The sequence below is a fragment of the Panthera uncia genome (assembly GCF_023721935.1).
Source record: "Panthera uncia isolate 11264 chromosome A1 unlocalized genomic scaffold, Puncia_PCG_1.0 HiC_scaffold_16, whole genome shotgun sequence".
In the NCBI taxonomy this organism is placed as follows: domain Eukaryota; kingdom Metazoa; phylum Chordata; class Mammalia; order Carnivora; family Felidae; genus Panthera; species Panthera uncia.
In genome coordinates this window covers 77,210,112-77,224,833 of record NW_026057576.1, presented here as the reverse complement: position 1 = coordinate 77,224,833, position 14,722 = coordinate 77,210,112, and the positions used below count along the sequence as shown (strand labels likewise).

The window sequence follows — 14,722 nt, the reverse complement described above, 5'->3', positions numbered from 1 at the left end:
CTGCCAAAGGAACCACCTCCACGGTGCTCTGTGGGGCCCCAGGGTGTCTGGCTCAGGGAAAATCAATGGCACCCTTGTCCAGAACTTCTTGAAATATCCAATTGTACGTGTTTCTTTTATGTTCTAAATTTCCATGAAATACAGTAAGGACACTTGGAAACTCCCAGAGTAGGATGTAGCATCCTTATCTAAAAACAAAGCAGAAGGTGAGGGAATCCCCCCAGCTGCCTGGGGTGGGAGTGTGGTCCTGGCTGTGCCCCCAGCCCCTGCCTCCCTTCCTATCTGCGCGCCAACTCCCTGCCGGTTTATTCTGGGAGTTCCTGTTGACGCACAGCCAGCAGAATATAGAGATCACTGGGGCATATGGGTGGGGATGGGAACGACAATGAATTCCTGGAACAGCGAACGTCAGTCCAGAGGAGGAAAGTTGGATTCTAGCGTTCTCCCCTGTGACAGTGACACCCCCCCCCCCGCCATGTCTCCCAAAGGACAGGGGATATTCACGCCCAAAGGAGAAGCAGATTTAAATACCTGATGTTGTCAAAAATAATCAATTCTTGTGCCTAGAGTTTAGGAACATCAGGACTAGGTTTGATATAAAAACCTGACAAATGTAAAAAGGCAATAGTGTATTCTAATAAAGTTTCAGGGTATTCAAAATACATGCCAGACTTCATTTCAATTTGTGAGATAAGATTAAATGCTAAAAATAACTAGAATCCCATGTTGAGCATGTGATAAAGGGTTTTCTATGATAGCAAAATGCTTTTTTTCCTGGAAACACGCACACATAAAATATGTATTTAATAAACATAAAATACACTAAATGAAAATCCGTAAATGTGCATACGCATATGTACACACACAGATAATGTGCATATTTCAAAATCCTGGGGTTATTTTTTGAATCTTTTATATGTTAATTCTAAGAAGAATGATCTTATCCTGGAAGCTTTCTCAGACGGCCCCCGTGTCTGCTGGAAAGGGGTGTGGGGTGGTGGTACAGGGCCCCTCGCCCTCTGTCAATGCAAGTTTCATGGGACTAATCTATTCATCTTTCTGATCCACATGGGATTTCCATTACTCATCTTTCCTTCCAAGATAACTGACATTTTTGAAGGGCAACCGTTTTGTTAAATTTTATTTCCTTCTACTAAAGAAGTCTTTTTAATCTTCTGGAATTAAGGAGTTCATTTTCATCCACAAAGTTCTTTTTGTTTACTTCCTTAGTCTGATTATTCTACTCAAGGGTATGCAGATGGCTACATACCCCTTTTCATCGATGCTATCCTCAAAATAAAAAGTCCTAAAAATACCAGCGGCAATTAACATTTAGAAATCTCCTTTTTGGTTACTAGCCATCTTCATGGAATGTCTGTGTTTGAATTAGCTCAGTACTGGACAAGTAGGAGGGAGAGAGACCCGGGGCAGGAGAACGCCTGTATGTCCCCAGCCCCAAGCCGGAAATGCTGGCTGTATCTTGTAACAACTTCACAGCAATCAAAGTAAAACCTTGGATTGGGGTTTAAAAATTAATTCTACACATGGAAGGCTGATAGTCAAAAAGCAAAACCAAAAAGGAACGTGACAAAAAACTTACATAAAAAATGGATTTGGGGGGAGAAGTATATCCCTTGTGAGCCCATGCAAGAATGTGTTTGGTAACAAAGGGGTGACAGGATTTTATGGTGGGGTTCAGAAGCATAGCATCCAGATCCAGAGAGGAAATAACTCCAAGCACTCACTTGGGTCAGGCAGCTGCTCCAGGACTGAAGGAGGAAAGGGAGAAACTTAGGAGACCATCTTCACATGAGCAATGGGTCAGGAAGTCAGGGACCCAGTTTATGCAACACATGATAGCTTAATATGAAAAAGGTTAGGAGATCGTGTGCTTTCCTATAATCCTGCTCAGATCAGTAGATGTGGGGGAGAAGAAGATTTGACTGGGGGCTGGTAGAGGGATGCAGGAAGGGAAAGCTCACTGGGGTCAGAGGGGCTTGGGCTGGAGTGGTGCGTGGGCACTGACATCTGGCACATCCATACTTGTGTGTACGCTTGGGTGCGATCAGGGGAGGGCTCCTTCCTGCAGGGACACGGGCACGTATCAAAGCTAAGCTTTTGTCCAGGGAAGCATCCTCAAGAGCTCTGGTGGGAACAACTACAGCACACACTCCAGTGCAGGGCCACCTCTCATGTGCTGTGATGGGGTTCTGGTTGGCGAACCACCTGTCAGTAGTGTCCAACAGTGCTCTCTTCAATGGCACAAATTTTTGTCGTCTGATGATGGCTGACACTCATACGAAACTCTCCATACTGCTATGCTATAGCACACGTGTTACCTCAGCCTTCTTGGATTTCAAATTAAACACCCTAATGCTATTACTTAGTTCAACCTCTTTCTCCTTGCCTCCAGTTTGACTGAGTGCTTAAAAATGACTGTTTACATATAATATAGTTGTGGCACTAACAGAACTTTCTTCTGTGACTTGCAGAGGCTAAGTCTACCTTTCCAGGATGATCTTTAGTTCACCTCCTGTACAACACTTGAGAAGCAGGCTGATGTCACCGTCCTGGCATCTCTTGCTTTCAAAATCCACTCTTTCAGGGCAAAACAAACTCATGAAAAACACCAGATACAGGAGGGATCAACTCTTACGAAAAGTGTGAAGCTCACAAGGCACAGAAAGAAATATCCTAGGGGCTCAAACAGGATCAATTCAACTTCTTGTCAATGGTATGTCGACCACTGGGTCTCTTTTAAGTGAAGCTTATGGAATGAATCTTACTGTCTCGAAACTTTAAGTGGGTCTCACTGCTCTCTGCAAGTCTCAAAGGAAAACTCTGATCTTGGGGGAGAGCTGAACTTTTTTGGTTCAACTTTCGGTTAGGACTTAGATTCTTTTCTTTTGCAGTAATATACTACACTTTTCATTAATGGAGTTTTTAACATGCGCTTTACTCTGGACACATATAAATCTACTCTGAGGTGGGGTTTTTTTGTTTTTTGTTTTTTTAACACCCAAGAACAGAACAGGCTGCCATCAATCTCAGATGCCCTCTTCTCTTTTTCCTGGGTGTGACACCAGGGACAAAACTTGTCAACATACTACACCTGTAATTCTATCATTCTATGGAGAGAAACACAAATATTTGTAAAATATCAGGTGTTAAAGGATGAGGAATTCACCCCCAGGCTCCAAGCACAGGAAGCCTGGCCTCATGTTTCAGGGTTCTGCTTGAATTGTCTGGGCTCCTGGTCAGTCCTCTCCTCCTTCAGACTGCAGAGATGCGGCCTGAACTGTGACAGGCTTGCTCGTGAGTCTCGCCCTGGTGCCCCCCCCCCCCCCCCGGGCTGCTTGGGCACGAGACCTGCCTCCTCTCTAGGCTGGGCTGACGAGCAGGATGTTAAAAGCAACATAAACAAAAAAGAGAACTGCTCCTCAGAGAATCACAGAATTCTGTTAATTTTGTTCTATCTTCTTGCAGACATGTGCGTCCTCAAAGGCTCTGGCAACGTGTTTTTTTAACCAAATCTGAGAAACGCTACTTTTGTTGACAGATGCTAAATCTGGGTGCGATGCATAAAAACTGATCTGGACGTTAGGGTTCTTTTGAAATATGAGCACTATCTTCACAAGCCTTTAAAAATGCCATTATCGCCACTTAAAGTATATATTTTTTTAAAAGAAAATAATTACTACCATGCAGAGCTGAAACATGCCAGCACTTTAATTTTTATTACTGAGACCAGGCTCACCATAGAACTCATTCGTCCTTCTGTTTCTTTATTTAAAACAGACTTTAGGTTTGAAGAGTAGTTACAGTGCCTTGCAAAGACAACAATTTAATAAAAAACATCAACACTGACAAGGCAGCCGAGGACTATTAGGCCAAAGATATTATTTGCCCAGCATTAATGACTTCCATTTCACTTCCATTTTGTTTTGTCTCCCCCACCGCTTTCTGGTCCCAATCCTTTAGGAATTATCCATCCCAACAGTGTTTTGGGTACAAAAACTTTTGTTCCTATGGCGGGATTTTTAATGCCCTCACAGTGGCTCAGGAGGAAACTGTCCTCAATACAAGGTCTGTATTGCGTTACTGGGGCGGCTGTTCCTGCTTCATTCTTCCAGAATTTAAACTTTTAGGCTGGACACAGAGAGGGAAGGGACAGGGATATTTTGACCTTTCTCATCAGCGGGGACATATGCCCTTTTGAAGGCCTGCTTTGTGCTTCCCATATGAGTCAGACATCTGACGACTTGAATGATTTGGTTGTCTACACCACAATGTGCTAGCTTGGGTGGGATGCCAGAGGGTTCAGAATCACAGGCTGTTTGGGACCTCAGGTTGGGCAGTTTCTTAAGAAAAATTTGAAATGCCTAAAAGCTGTCAGAAATAAATTGATCTTCTGCTCGCCTGAATGCCAGTGATGAGTACAGTATCTGTGTCCGTGACTTTGAAGGACAAGGGTGGTTCCCTCTGATTTAAAGGGAAGAACACAAAGCAGAGATGAGATGACCCTGATTTCCTTCTTCCCAGGGCACCCCCCAAGTATGTGTCCATTTAGGCAGCACATTCCGAAGGCCCCTCAGTGAGGAAAGCGTGTGCAGGAAGAGTTCGTCTGGTCACTTCTGCCATTATTCTCTGGTTACTATTTAACTATCTCTGGAAGAAAACAAAAAGTATTTTCAAAACTTTGCCATGCGACCTACTGGTTTTCTCTTTGCTATGGAAGCAGTGTGATGTCTAAGTACTTCAACGCAAGCGCACGGAGCCTCTGGTCAGACAGCTCACTTGGGAAGCACTTTGAGACGAAACCACAGTGGGCAGGTGCGACACGCATGTTTTCGGCACACGAAGACTAGACCAGGCCACGTGAGGCCCTCTCTTCCCCTGTGTAGACAGATGATCAACTCAGAGCAAACATTTCTGTTTTCAGACTTGCTTTCAGAAAGCAGATCATGCTCGGTAACAACCCTGCTCTGGTCATTTCAGAAATCCTGCAATTGTTTACTTAGAATGAATTGGAAGTGAATAAAACAAAACAAAGGTCTTTGAAGACTGGTGTTCTTTCTGTAACAGAGAGGGGAAATGCTTTAATGCTATACTTGTCAAAACATTCCATCAGGAGGTAAGAAAAACGAAGGATTTCTGAAGGCAGAGCTTTGGTTTGGTTCGGTTCTAGAACAGTAGAAATATTCATTTGTCTCTCCCAGTTTATCAGCCGTCTATTGGTGTCTGTGTGAGATTTTCAATCAAGACACAAAATCGTTACTACCATCATCATCCTGGCTATGGACTGATGTGATATTTTCCTTAAAGCCATGAAAGGCCATTTCCCCAGGATGGTCAGCTCTGGACCAGCGCCCACTTAATTATTGGGTCGCCACCCTAAGTGCCAGAGGCTGGCAGGGACGGGCTGGGTCCCTGAGCTTCCGCTGGCTCAGGCCACCACCCAGAATTCATGGGAAGCTCCTGGGGGCTCCTCCACCCGCTCTGACCAGCCAGCGGACCTCGCAGGGCCAATTTTGTGCTTCTTCAGAAACCACACTTTCTACATACACAAAAAATCTGATCACAGTTAAGGTCTAAAGGGTTGGGGAACAGAGACCCGCCTACGTACAAAAAAAAAAAAAAAAGGTTTTCTCTCAACGTGGCTCCCTCTTCTGCGTGGGCTCTGAGAATGTCTACTCTACACTTCGTGTGTTTAGGTGTAACTTCCAAGGGTAACGTTTGGATGTGTGGTTCTCTCAGAACGAGATAGTGGGCGTCACCTCCCCCCAGTGTTTCCAGAGTAACAGACGCTTCGTGGAAGAATTTGTGGTGTCTGTGGCACCAAGGCAGCCATCTTTCACGGGCAACACCTGGACACTCAAGACCACAGTGCGGCGACAATGTGCCACGCAATGTGGCACGAGCTGCCCACGTGATTTTTTGGGTGTGTTTGTGTACGGTGTTCATTGGAAGAGGGAGAAATGGATGAATCAAGTAGGAAGACCTTTACAATTCTTCCTTTGCACTCAGGTACTAAAGACATCCGATGGGCCAATGCTTCATTATTCATCACTGAACATGTACCGCTCCTGCTTGCAAATGTGTTCTCTGCTGACTCCATCATCTGTCAAGTATCTGCTCCCTATCAGCAGTTGTATCATGGCCATTTCTGTTGAGGTTGATAAATGCTAGGCCACGACCACTGTGGTTAATTTTCACCAGTGACTTTCATGGTTCCTATTATTTAACAACATATTTTACTGGTAGAAAACAACCCAGGATAGTTTGTCCTGGGGATAAAGACCATGATGATTTCGATGGTGACGAAAACATGTGTTTTCTCTAAGCACTGACTTTCAACCAGGAGATTCTGTCCAGAATGATGTTCTCTGAATCCATTCAGCAAGGCGGTATTAAATTTTGTCTTTTTAGGATCTGAATAATGTATTCTTGCTTTTGGATGAGCTCCCAACAGGCCCGTTTTCTGTCAAATCCTGACTACCTGTCATAATGGTCCTTGCAAAATGAAACAATTTGCATCTTGGGCCAGGTAAAATGGGGAGTGGGCCTGAGCCACGTAACCGTACCTCTCTTCTCCAGCTGCACCATTAATGCGTTTCTACACAGTTTACTGAAAGCCCTGCTTTAAGAAAACGCTTACTTGATCTTGCCAGAAAGACAGTGAGAATAGCCTGATGTTCCAAAGCTGAGGGCTGGGTGAGCAAAGGTCTCCTGCACCAAAGCAGCTAGACAAGGAGTTTCTAGAAGGGGAGGCCCTGACCAGAGCTCACGCTGGAAATGCAGGTTTCCCTGAGGCTGTGGGCAAGGTCGAGGATGTGATGAATCATGTTCGGTACAGACACCACTTCCAATGTGTCCTGCTCATGGGTCTCTATATTTTTGAGATAACATGCTTTTAGTAAGATATAAGCAAGTTGCAATCTTGGTCTTACTTTCACAAAACCCTGACTTTATATTGTGCTTTATTTTTGTCTAGGATTTGATATCTAGAACATTCCTATAGATTCACAGTGAGTTCATTGTCTCTCCTACTCTCCACCTCCGTACTCCCTAGAACTGTGATCTTCAATATGGAAGCCATGGGAGCTATTCAATTTGAATTTTTGTTAACTAAAATTAAATAAAATTTAAAATTTCTCTAACTACATTTTAAATGCTCAAGTAGCCAGGATGGACAGCATAGATACAGAACATTTCCATCTCTGCAGAAAGTTCTTTTGGAGATCACGGGGCTAGAAAGCTCCAAAAGATTAGGGATATTGATTGCTTTGTTTACTTCTGTATTCCGGGTGACAAGACGGGACCTGGCGTGTGGTAGGTATGTAATTGCTGTGTGTCAAACGAACACTTTGGTTTTCAAGTTCTAGTTTCCAACTACGGCTGTGTATAATCTATTATTTCATGGTATTTTTTTTGAGTAGACTAGATCACCAAAACATGAACCTCACCAGCCTCCCCATATGAAGATCTCTGTGACTTGAGTTATAAGTTACATGACTTCTCTAAGGACATCCCTCAAATGGTTTCTCATCTCCCTAAGACTCGGACACAATCTTCTCGCCGCCCCTGACCTTTACGGTTGGACCTGGCCTCGCACCAGTGTCTTCCCTTGCTGCCCCTTAAAATTTTTTTTTTTTAACGTTCATTTATTTTTGAGACAGAGAGAGACAGAGCATGAACGGGGGAGGGTCAGAGAGAGGGAGACACAGAATCTGAAACAGGCTCCAGGCTCTGAGCTGTCAGCACAGAGCCCGACGCGGGGCTCGAACTCACGGACTGCGAGATCATGACCTGAGCTGAAGTCGGCCACTTAACCGACTGAGCCACCCAGGCGCCCCACCCCTTGCTGCCCCTTAAGCACTCAGGGCACACCCTTACTTTGGGGTCTTTGCCCCTGCTGTTCAGGGGACCCCCCTGTTCACTCATGCACCCCTTTCTCTTAGACAAGTGCCTTGTTCGCAGATGGTAGACAGTGCATGTTTGAGTGTTGAAGACATGCCAGCCTCCATGGTTAAAAGGAAGCGGGGTTTTTCTCATGATGGCAAACATAAAAGCACATCACTACCTGTGATCTACAAGTTAGGTGGACCCTGTCTACACCTGGTGTAATATTAGTTTCACTGCAGAAAATAACCACGTAATTGAGATGCTGCAGCTACTGTAGCATCAGATGAGCCAGAACCACACCGCTGTTCCAACAGCACGCGAAAAGTAGCGCACGATTTTGAAAGCAGGTGAGACCCATGTGTGGACAGGTATTACAAAAGCCTAGCACCCAGGTCATGTCCTGGCTGGTTCTGAATAATTCGTTGTCCTTTCTGGATTGTGATAGTTCATAAAACATTGGAGGTGGATTCTAATTTTTTTTAATGTTTATTTACTTTTGAGAGAGAGCGAGAGAGGGAGTGAGAGAGCAGAGGGGGGGCAGGGAGAGAGGGAGACACAGAATCCAAAGCAGGCTCCAGGCTCTGAGCTGTCAGCACAGAGCCTGATGCGGGTCTTGAACTCACAGACAGTGAGATCATGACCTGAGCCGAAATCAGACGCTCAAGCGACTGAGCCACCTAGGCGCCCCTGGAAGCCACTTCTGTTAAAGGTTCTGAGTGTGCCATGAGAAAGTGCCAGGAAAACAGCAGCTGGTCTGAACAGACGTTTGCCATAGGGGCACCGACGTTCTGATCCCACACATGCGAGCATCTTCGGGGAATAAAGGTGATGGCCACGTTGCCACGGAAACCCGGGCGTGGACCACGTACAGCACACACGTTCCGAACTGAAGATCTCTCCGTAGCACTGCGTTGCTCTACCCGCTTTTCAGACTTGTAGCGAGCCATTTCAGAGAAGAAATTCCATAGTATTTTGCAGTCCTGGCTACTCACATTTAAGGGGAAGGTTTACGGTCTGCAACGCAGGATAGAAGGTACTCTTATCAGCAAGACTGCAGCTCACCTTACAGAGAAGATCTTGTCAATCGCCTGTGGCTCATAGCTGCTCTACGTCCTTCTACCCCTGTCCCTGGGGGCCAGGGCTCTGCTTCCCTTCATCTCTTGGTCGCTGCTCCTCTGAGCTGACAGCAAGTGGCCAAAGACAATGAACCTTTCCACTGTCGCAGGGCACCTGCTCCCTGCTACCCCCTGCCAGAGTCCCCCGTCCACTCTTCCCTGCTTCCCCTTTCACTCGGCATCTCTCTGGTTTCTTTCACTTTGATTTACATTGTCGGACGTACGGAATCTTGTGAGGTTAAGAATTGTTTACTCATACTTTGACTCCAGTCCGGGGACCCACAGACTGTGGGAAACTCCTGGCTGCATGAAAACACGCAGCAGCTACACACAGCTTGGTGCGAGCCGTCGCTACCGTGCACGCGAGGGGCTCATCTCTGGTCCCGTGGCTGGTGCTGTCAGGCCCATGGGGGGCGAGCGGGTGGCTGAGTGCTGAGTGGCGGTGGGGGGCAGGGATGCCAATGTCCTCAAGCAGGGGCTGAGGACAGAGCTCTGGGAACCAAAGCTGTGGGTTCTCTTTTTCTCACCGCAGCCCGACCATCTCCGTAATTCCCAACAATTTGGACCTAACAGCGTCTTGGTGCTTACCAATCTCTAAAATATCTGATTGTCTGGGGAAACAGGTGCCCTGTGAAGGCCGATGCCACGAAAAGCTGCAGTAAGCTATCCGAGCCGAGTTTATGGTCAAAAGTCAAAGGGCTGGGGGGAACATGAGCCTGTCTAAGGAACTGAAATAATGAATTAAAACTGACCTCCGTTGGAAAAACCTGAGAATTTCACAACCTCTGGGTAAGTTAATGAGCAAAGACAAAGATGTCTTTATTTGTTGAGTCGGATGCCTCACCGGCTCTCCTTGCTGTTGTCTCTACTAGTGATTTTTGTATTACCTGGTGCGTCCCGCTGTTCTGATGGAAGTTCTGCGACAGAAATGAACTCTAATGCTTTCCATCCAACAGACTTCCACCCCGTGAAAGAAAGAAAAATATAAAATATATGAAGGAAGAAAGAGTAAAATGACTAGAAACAGGTGAAGGGGCTGGGCAGCTGTGTCTGGGGCCGGTGACCGTAGGACCACTGGCGGCAGAGGGCTCGGAGAAGTTAGTTGGCCGGCTTCCGTTGTGCCCGTCACCCTGTACGATATCGGTGAGTCAGGACTTACAACTTTTAATGACTCCAATATATACACAATCGTTTATTGTATTTTTTAATGTTTATTTATTTTTCAGAGAGAGAGAGAGAGAGAGAGAGAGAGAGAGAGAGAGAGAGAACACGAGCTGGGGAGGGGCAGAGAGAGAGGGAGACAGAGAATCCCAAGCAGGCTCCACGGTGACAGCAGAGAGCCCGACATGGGGCTCGAACTCACGGTCCCTGAGATCACGACCTGAGCTGAAGTCGGATGCTCAACTGACTGAGCCACCCAGGTATCCAATAGTTTATTTTATATACAGACCCTCAAACAGCAATAAATTATCAATTCATTTAGGGGCACCTGGGTGGCTCCGTTGGTTAAGTGTCTGATTCTTGATTTTGCCTCAGGTCATGATCTCATTGCTTGTGACATCAAGCCCCGCATCGGGCTCTGCCCTGATAGCACAGAGCCTGCTTGGGATTCTCTCTCTCTTCCTCTCTCTGCCCCTGCCCTGCTCTCACTCTCTCAAAATAAATAAACTTTTAAAAAAAGTACCAGTTCTTTTCTCAAAGTTCTGCTTCCCTCACTGAACCACTGAAGGGAAGGGTGGAGAACTGACCAGAGCATCCTAACTCATGCAGAGAGAGGGCCAGGACCCCTCTCATTTGGCCTGTGTCCTTTCCTTCCATTCACAGAGAATCTCCTCCATGTAGGCTACCATCTGGGAAGAGGCAGGCACAAAAGATTACTCATCGAAGTCTGAAGACTTGACTTGTGTTCTGGACCACACTGGAGCAGGTCACTTACCACCCCCCTGCCCCCCGCCCCAGGTCACTGTTCTCCTTCCCTGATGTGTGAACTAGGGAACAGGGCCCAGAGCACCCCTCCACACCTCCCAGCTCTGCCCAGGGAGTGAAGAGTGGGGCCGCAATTCCTGCCCTCCACACCCTGGCGGCTGGTGGCATAGTTTTTCCACAGGGCTGGACGGCCCTGCCTGTGAGAACAGTCTTCTCCCTGCTATGACCCACCAGCCCCCAGCGAGGGCTGGGGAAGCTGCACACGTTTCACACTGAGCTTATTCATTCGGTAACATGAGAATTCATTCGGAATCAGAATCCACAGTGCGTTTGTGATTTCTGCTTCGAGTCCAAAAGTTATCCAGTAACATACAGCTTCTGATGTCGGCTGTCACCATGGTGAGGAACAAGTGAACTCTACCCTGTGCCCATATAAGGCCGGGCTGCCCAGGGCCCAGGGAGCACAGAGCTCTGCAGCGAGGCATTGTCATCTGTGCTCCAGAAGCGCCGTGGGGAAAATATATGGCAAGGGACCCTGGGGGAGCTGTGGGAAAGAACAAAGTATGCACTCAGCTCTCTAACAGCAGACTCTGTCCAACTGCTATTTTTATGCATGACATTACTTTTAAAAAATATTATCAATCCGAGAGTAAGACAGAAATAGCCCTGCCGTCTACAGGAACACATCTGGGTAAATTTGTTAATTAACAAATATTTAGTGTACATACACTAGGCTTCTGGAACTGAAACGGGTACCGCGCCTTAGCAAGCACACTAATGAGGTAGACGTAATGGTTCTAACAACAGGTATCTCCACTAATACAGGCTCACCCCATAAACATGATAAATGGTGCCATTTCTCTCTCCTCTGTAACTTTTTTCTTCCCATTGACCATCAGCCTGTCTATCATCTTGTTGACTAGTATCCAGTGGCACACCTGGGTCACCGGGGCAGCCCTGGAGCTGACTAAGACAACCCAACTTGTGTCTGTAAGGTCCACTGCAGCGTGGAGGGCTGGGCAGTGTGAAGACGGGGGCAAACGCAGTCTGAACGCTACATGTGGTGGGTCCCACAGGCCAGGCCCCAAAGTGGGCTACCACGTGGCTCTGTCTCTTGAGGAATACTCACACAGCTGTCACATCTCATCTTAATGTTATCATAATCTGTCTGAAGAACTAGAGGCAGGTCAAACTCACTCGGGGCTCTGGATTACTCGCGTTAACCAAATTAACTGGAAGGGGTCAATTATCTACTTGTTCACGTACAGAAACAGTGTCAGGCTATGCTGTGGATGAGGGATGATGGGAAATTAAAAGCCCTCAGTGCCAACTTACTGACTTAGAGAGACCTAGGGACCCTTAGAAATCCCCCCTCCTCATAACCACTCTGAGAAGACCCCTGGCTTTCCGTAAGAGCACATAACTACGTAGATGGTCCTGCACAGTAAAATAAAATACAATGCTAAGTGACATAAATCAGCTGGAGAAAGACGAATGCCGTATGAGCTCACTCATGTGGAATTTAGGAAACAAAACAAATGGGCAAACAAACAAAAAAAAGAGATAAACAAAAAAAAACACGCAGACCCTTAAATACAGAGAACAAACTGGTGGTCGCCAGAGGAAGTGGGTGGGGGAGGGGTGAGACAGATAAAGGGGACTGAGCACAGAGAAATGCGTAGAATTGTTAAATCATTATATTGTACACCCGCAACTAACAGAGACTGCATGTTAGTTATCCTTGAATTTAAAAAAATAATAATCAGAACAAACTATCTTTACTGAAGAACAAAATTTGTATAAAACTGTTATGGGAAATGTTACCATATTGGTTCTGCATTAAGCAATCATAAAAAGTGAAAAAGTAACCTTCTGCTCTGTGTGGGTTCTGTTTGGCTGATCACGTGGAGAAAAATGCAGAGTCTCTCCGGAGTGTCTCTCTGGAGTTGAATTCCCTCTTACACAGGCGAGTCCCACAGATATTTGTAAACCATTAATGTATCTTCCCCTTGCCCATATTCGGCCGGGCCAGGCCAGGCCCTGGGGAGGGGAGGCTCTGCGTCAGGCAATGGTCATCCCTGACCCGGAAGTGGCACTGGGAAAACCGATAGCAATGGACCCAGGGGGTTTCAATCTCATGAAATGGCTTCCATATGTTTAAAAAATAATCCTTGTTAAATGCTGATGCATAATCTTTGATTAGCAAATCTTTTTTTATTTTTCAGTTTATTTATTTATTTATTTTGAGAAAGGGTGCACATGCATGTGAGAGCAGGGAAGGGACAGAGAGAGAGGGAGGGAGAGAATCCCAAGCAGGCTCCATGCTGACCGTGCAGAGCTGGACATGGGGCTCGATCCCGTGAACTCATGTAAGATCATGGCCTGAGCCAGAACCAAGAGTTGGAGGCTTAACCAACTGAACCACCCAGGCATCCCTCGCTCGATTAACAATTTTTAAAGCACGACGTCCCCATTTCAAGCAGAGGAAACTTTACCGAGTCAACAATAGCAACAACTGTCTTGAGGACCATAACTCATGAAGGACATAGCACGTAGGGATGGAAGCTCTGGGCGAGTGACAAGAAGCCTCCTCTATGGTGGTCTTCGGCCCTGAGAGGACGGTTAGTCAGTCCCACGGTAGTGAGACCAGCACCTTTGTGAAGGGGTTCCTTATCAATCACAGATTTTACATGTTTGACTTGTGGAGGGGACTCGGGTAGGAGAGGGCACAACGTCCAGCCAGCCGCAGACTGGCCCCACCGAGCTCCGCTGAGGCGCGTCCTCCCTCTGGGGTGTGGGAGTGGAGAGTGGGGACCGTCAGCACTGACTTCAGGATTCGGGGTGGGGAGACGCATTTGGAACGCCCGAGGAGCACTGTCAGAGAGAATTCCCACAGCAAGAGGGAATGCAGGCAACACGTCCCAGCCGCCTCTCACGACCTGGCCCCTGGTGGACGAGCAGGAGCCCCATGGGGAAACACGATCCCAAGACGTGAAGCCTCAAAACACTCTGTGTCATAAAACGCTATGTGGTCCCCACGCGAAAATGGGCTTACACCGATAAATATAAACAATCTCTTTTTGAAATCAGTAACGCCAAGACCCAAACATCAGCTTTAATGGCAACGGGAAAGCCAGTCACTTCAACATACTGAACCCAGTATCAGCCCGTATTTCGGGTTCCGATGCGGGGTGACCTTTTTTCCCTGACTCATCTGATGAAACGCACTACAGAAAGGATATTCAGGGGATGAGTGGAATAATTTTAAAAGGGAGAATTATTCTCCATGGCAGGATGCTTGTGCCCTCTAGAATATCAGAATATCTATACCGTGAGGGGGGAGACACAACCATGTCTGCTTTATGTAACACACGCGTGTATATACAATCTCACAAGTAGAAGACGCCCTTCGTAACAATTAATAAGAGAAAAGATGTGTAAGAAAGTTGTCATTGTTCTCAATTTGTGCGGAAAGTGGCATAAATTGACCAGACTTTGCCTTGTATCATTGCTTGTTCCGATACGGAAGAACACGTCTGTGTTAAACTTCTCAGCAAAGTACGCAATTGACTTAATCACGTGGTTTAAGGCGCTTGGGTTTAGGTGCGAGTATAAAGAAGAGAGGTTGATGGCGACGCTGTGACTTACCCGCCCTCCTTTCTCAGGGAAACACTGGCAGCCCCCGCTACAGTCTCTGCCCCCGCAGGGCACGTCGAACTTCTTCACGCCCTGCAAGAATAACACGAAGAAAACGTTAGTCCAAACACCATCGGCTA

The 14,722-nt window shown here is 46.7% G+C and overlaps 1 protein-coding gene across 2 annotated transcripts in view; it reads right to left on the bottom strand.

The window, feature by feature from the left end:
• The window catches only part of COL4A2 (collagen type IV alpha 2 chain), a 176,446-nt gene that overhangs the window by 112,593 nt on the left and 49,131 nt on the right, over positions 1-14,722 (bottom strand). For both annotated transcript variants that reach the window (XM_049647211.1, XM_049647210.1), the window contains exon 4: positions 14,595-14,675. In XM_049647211.1, coding sequence (XP_049503168.1) covers positions 14,595-14,675 — 81 coding nt within the window. The remainder of the gene's footprint in view (positions 1-14,594; positions 14,676-14,722) is intronic.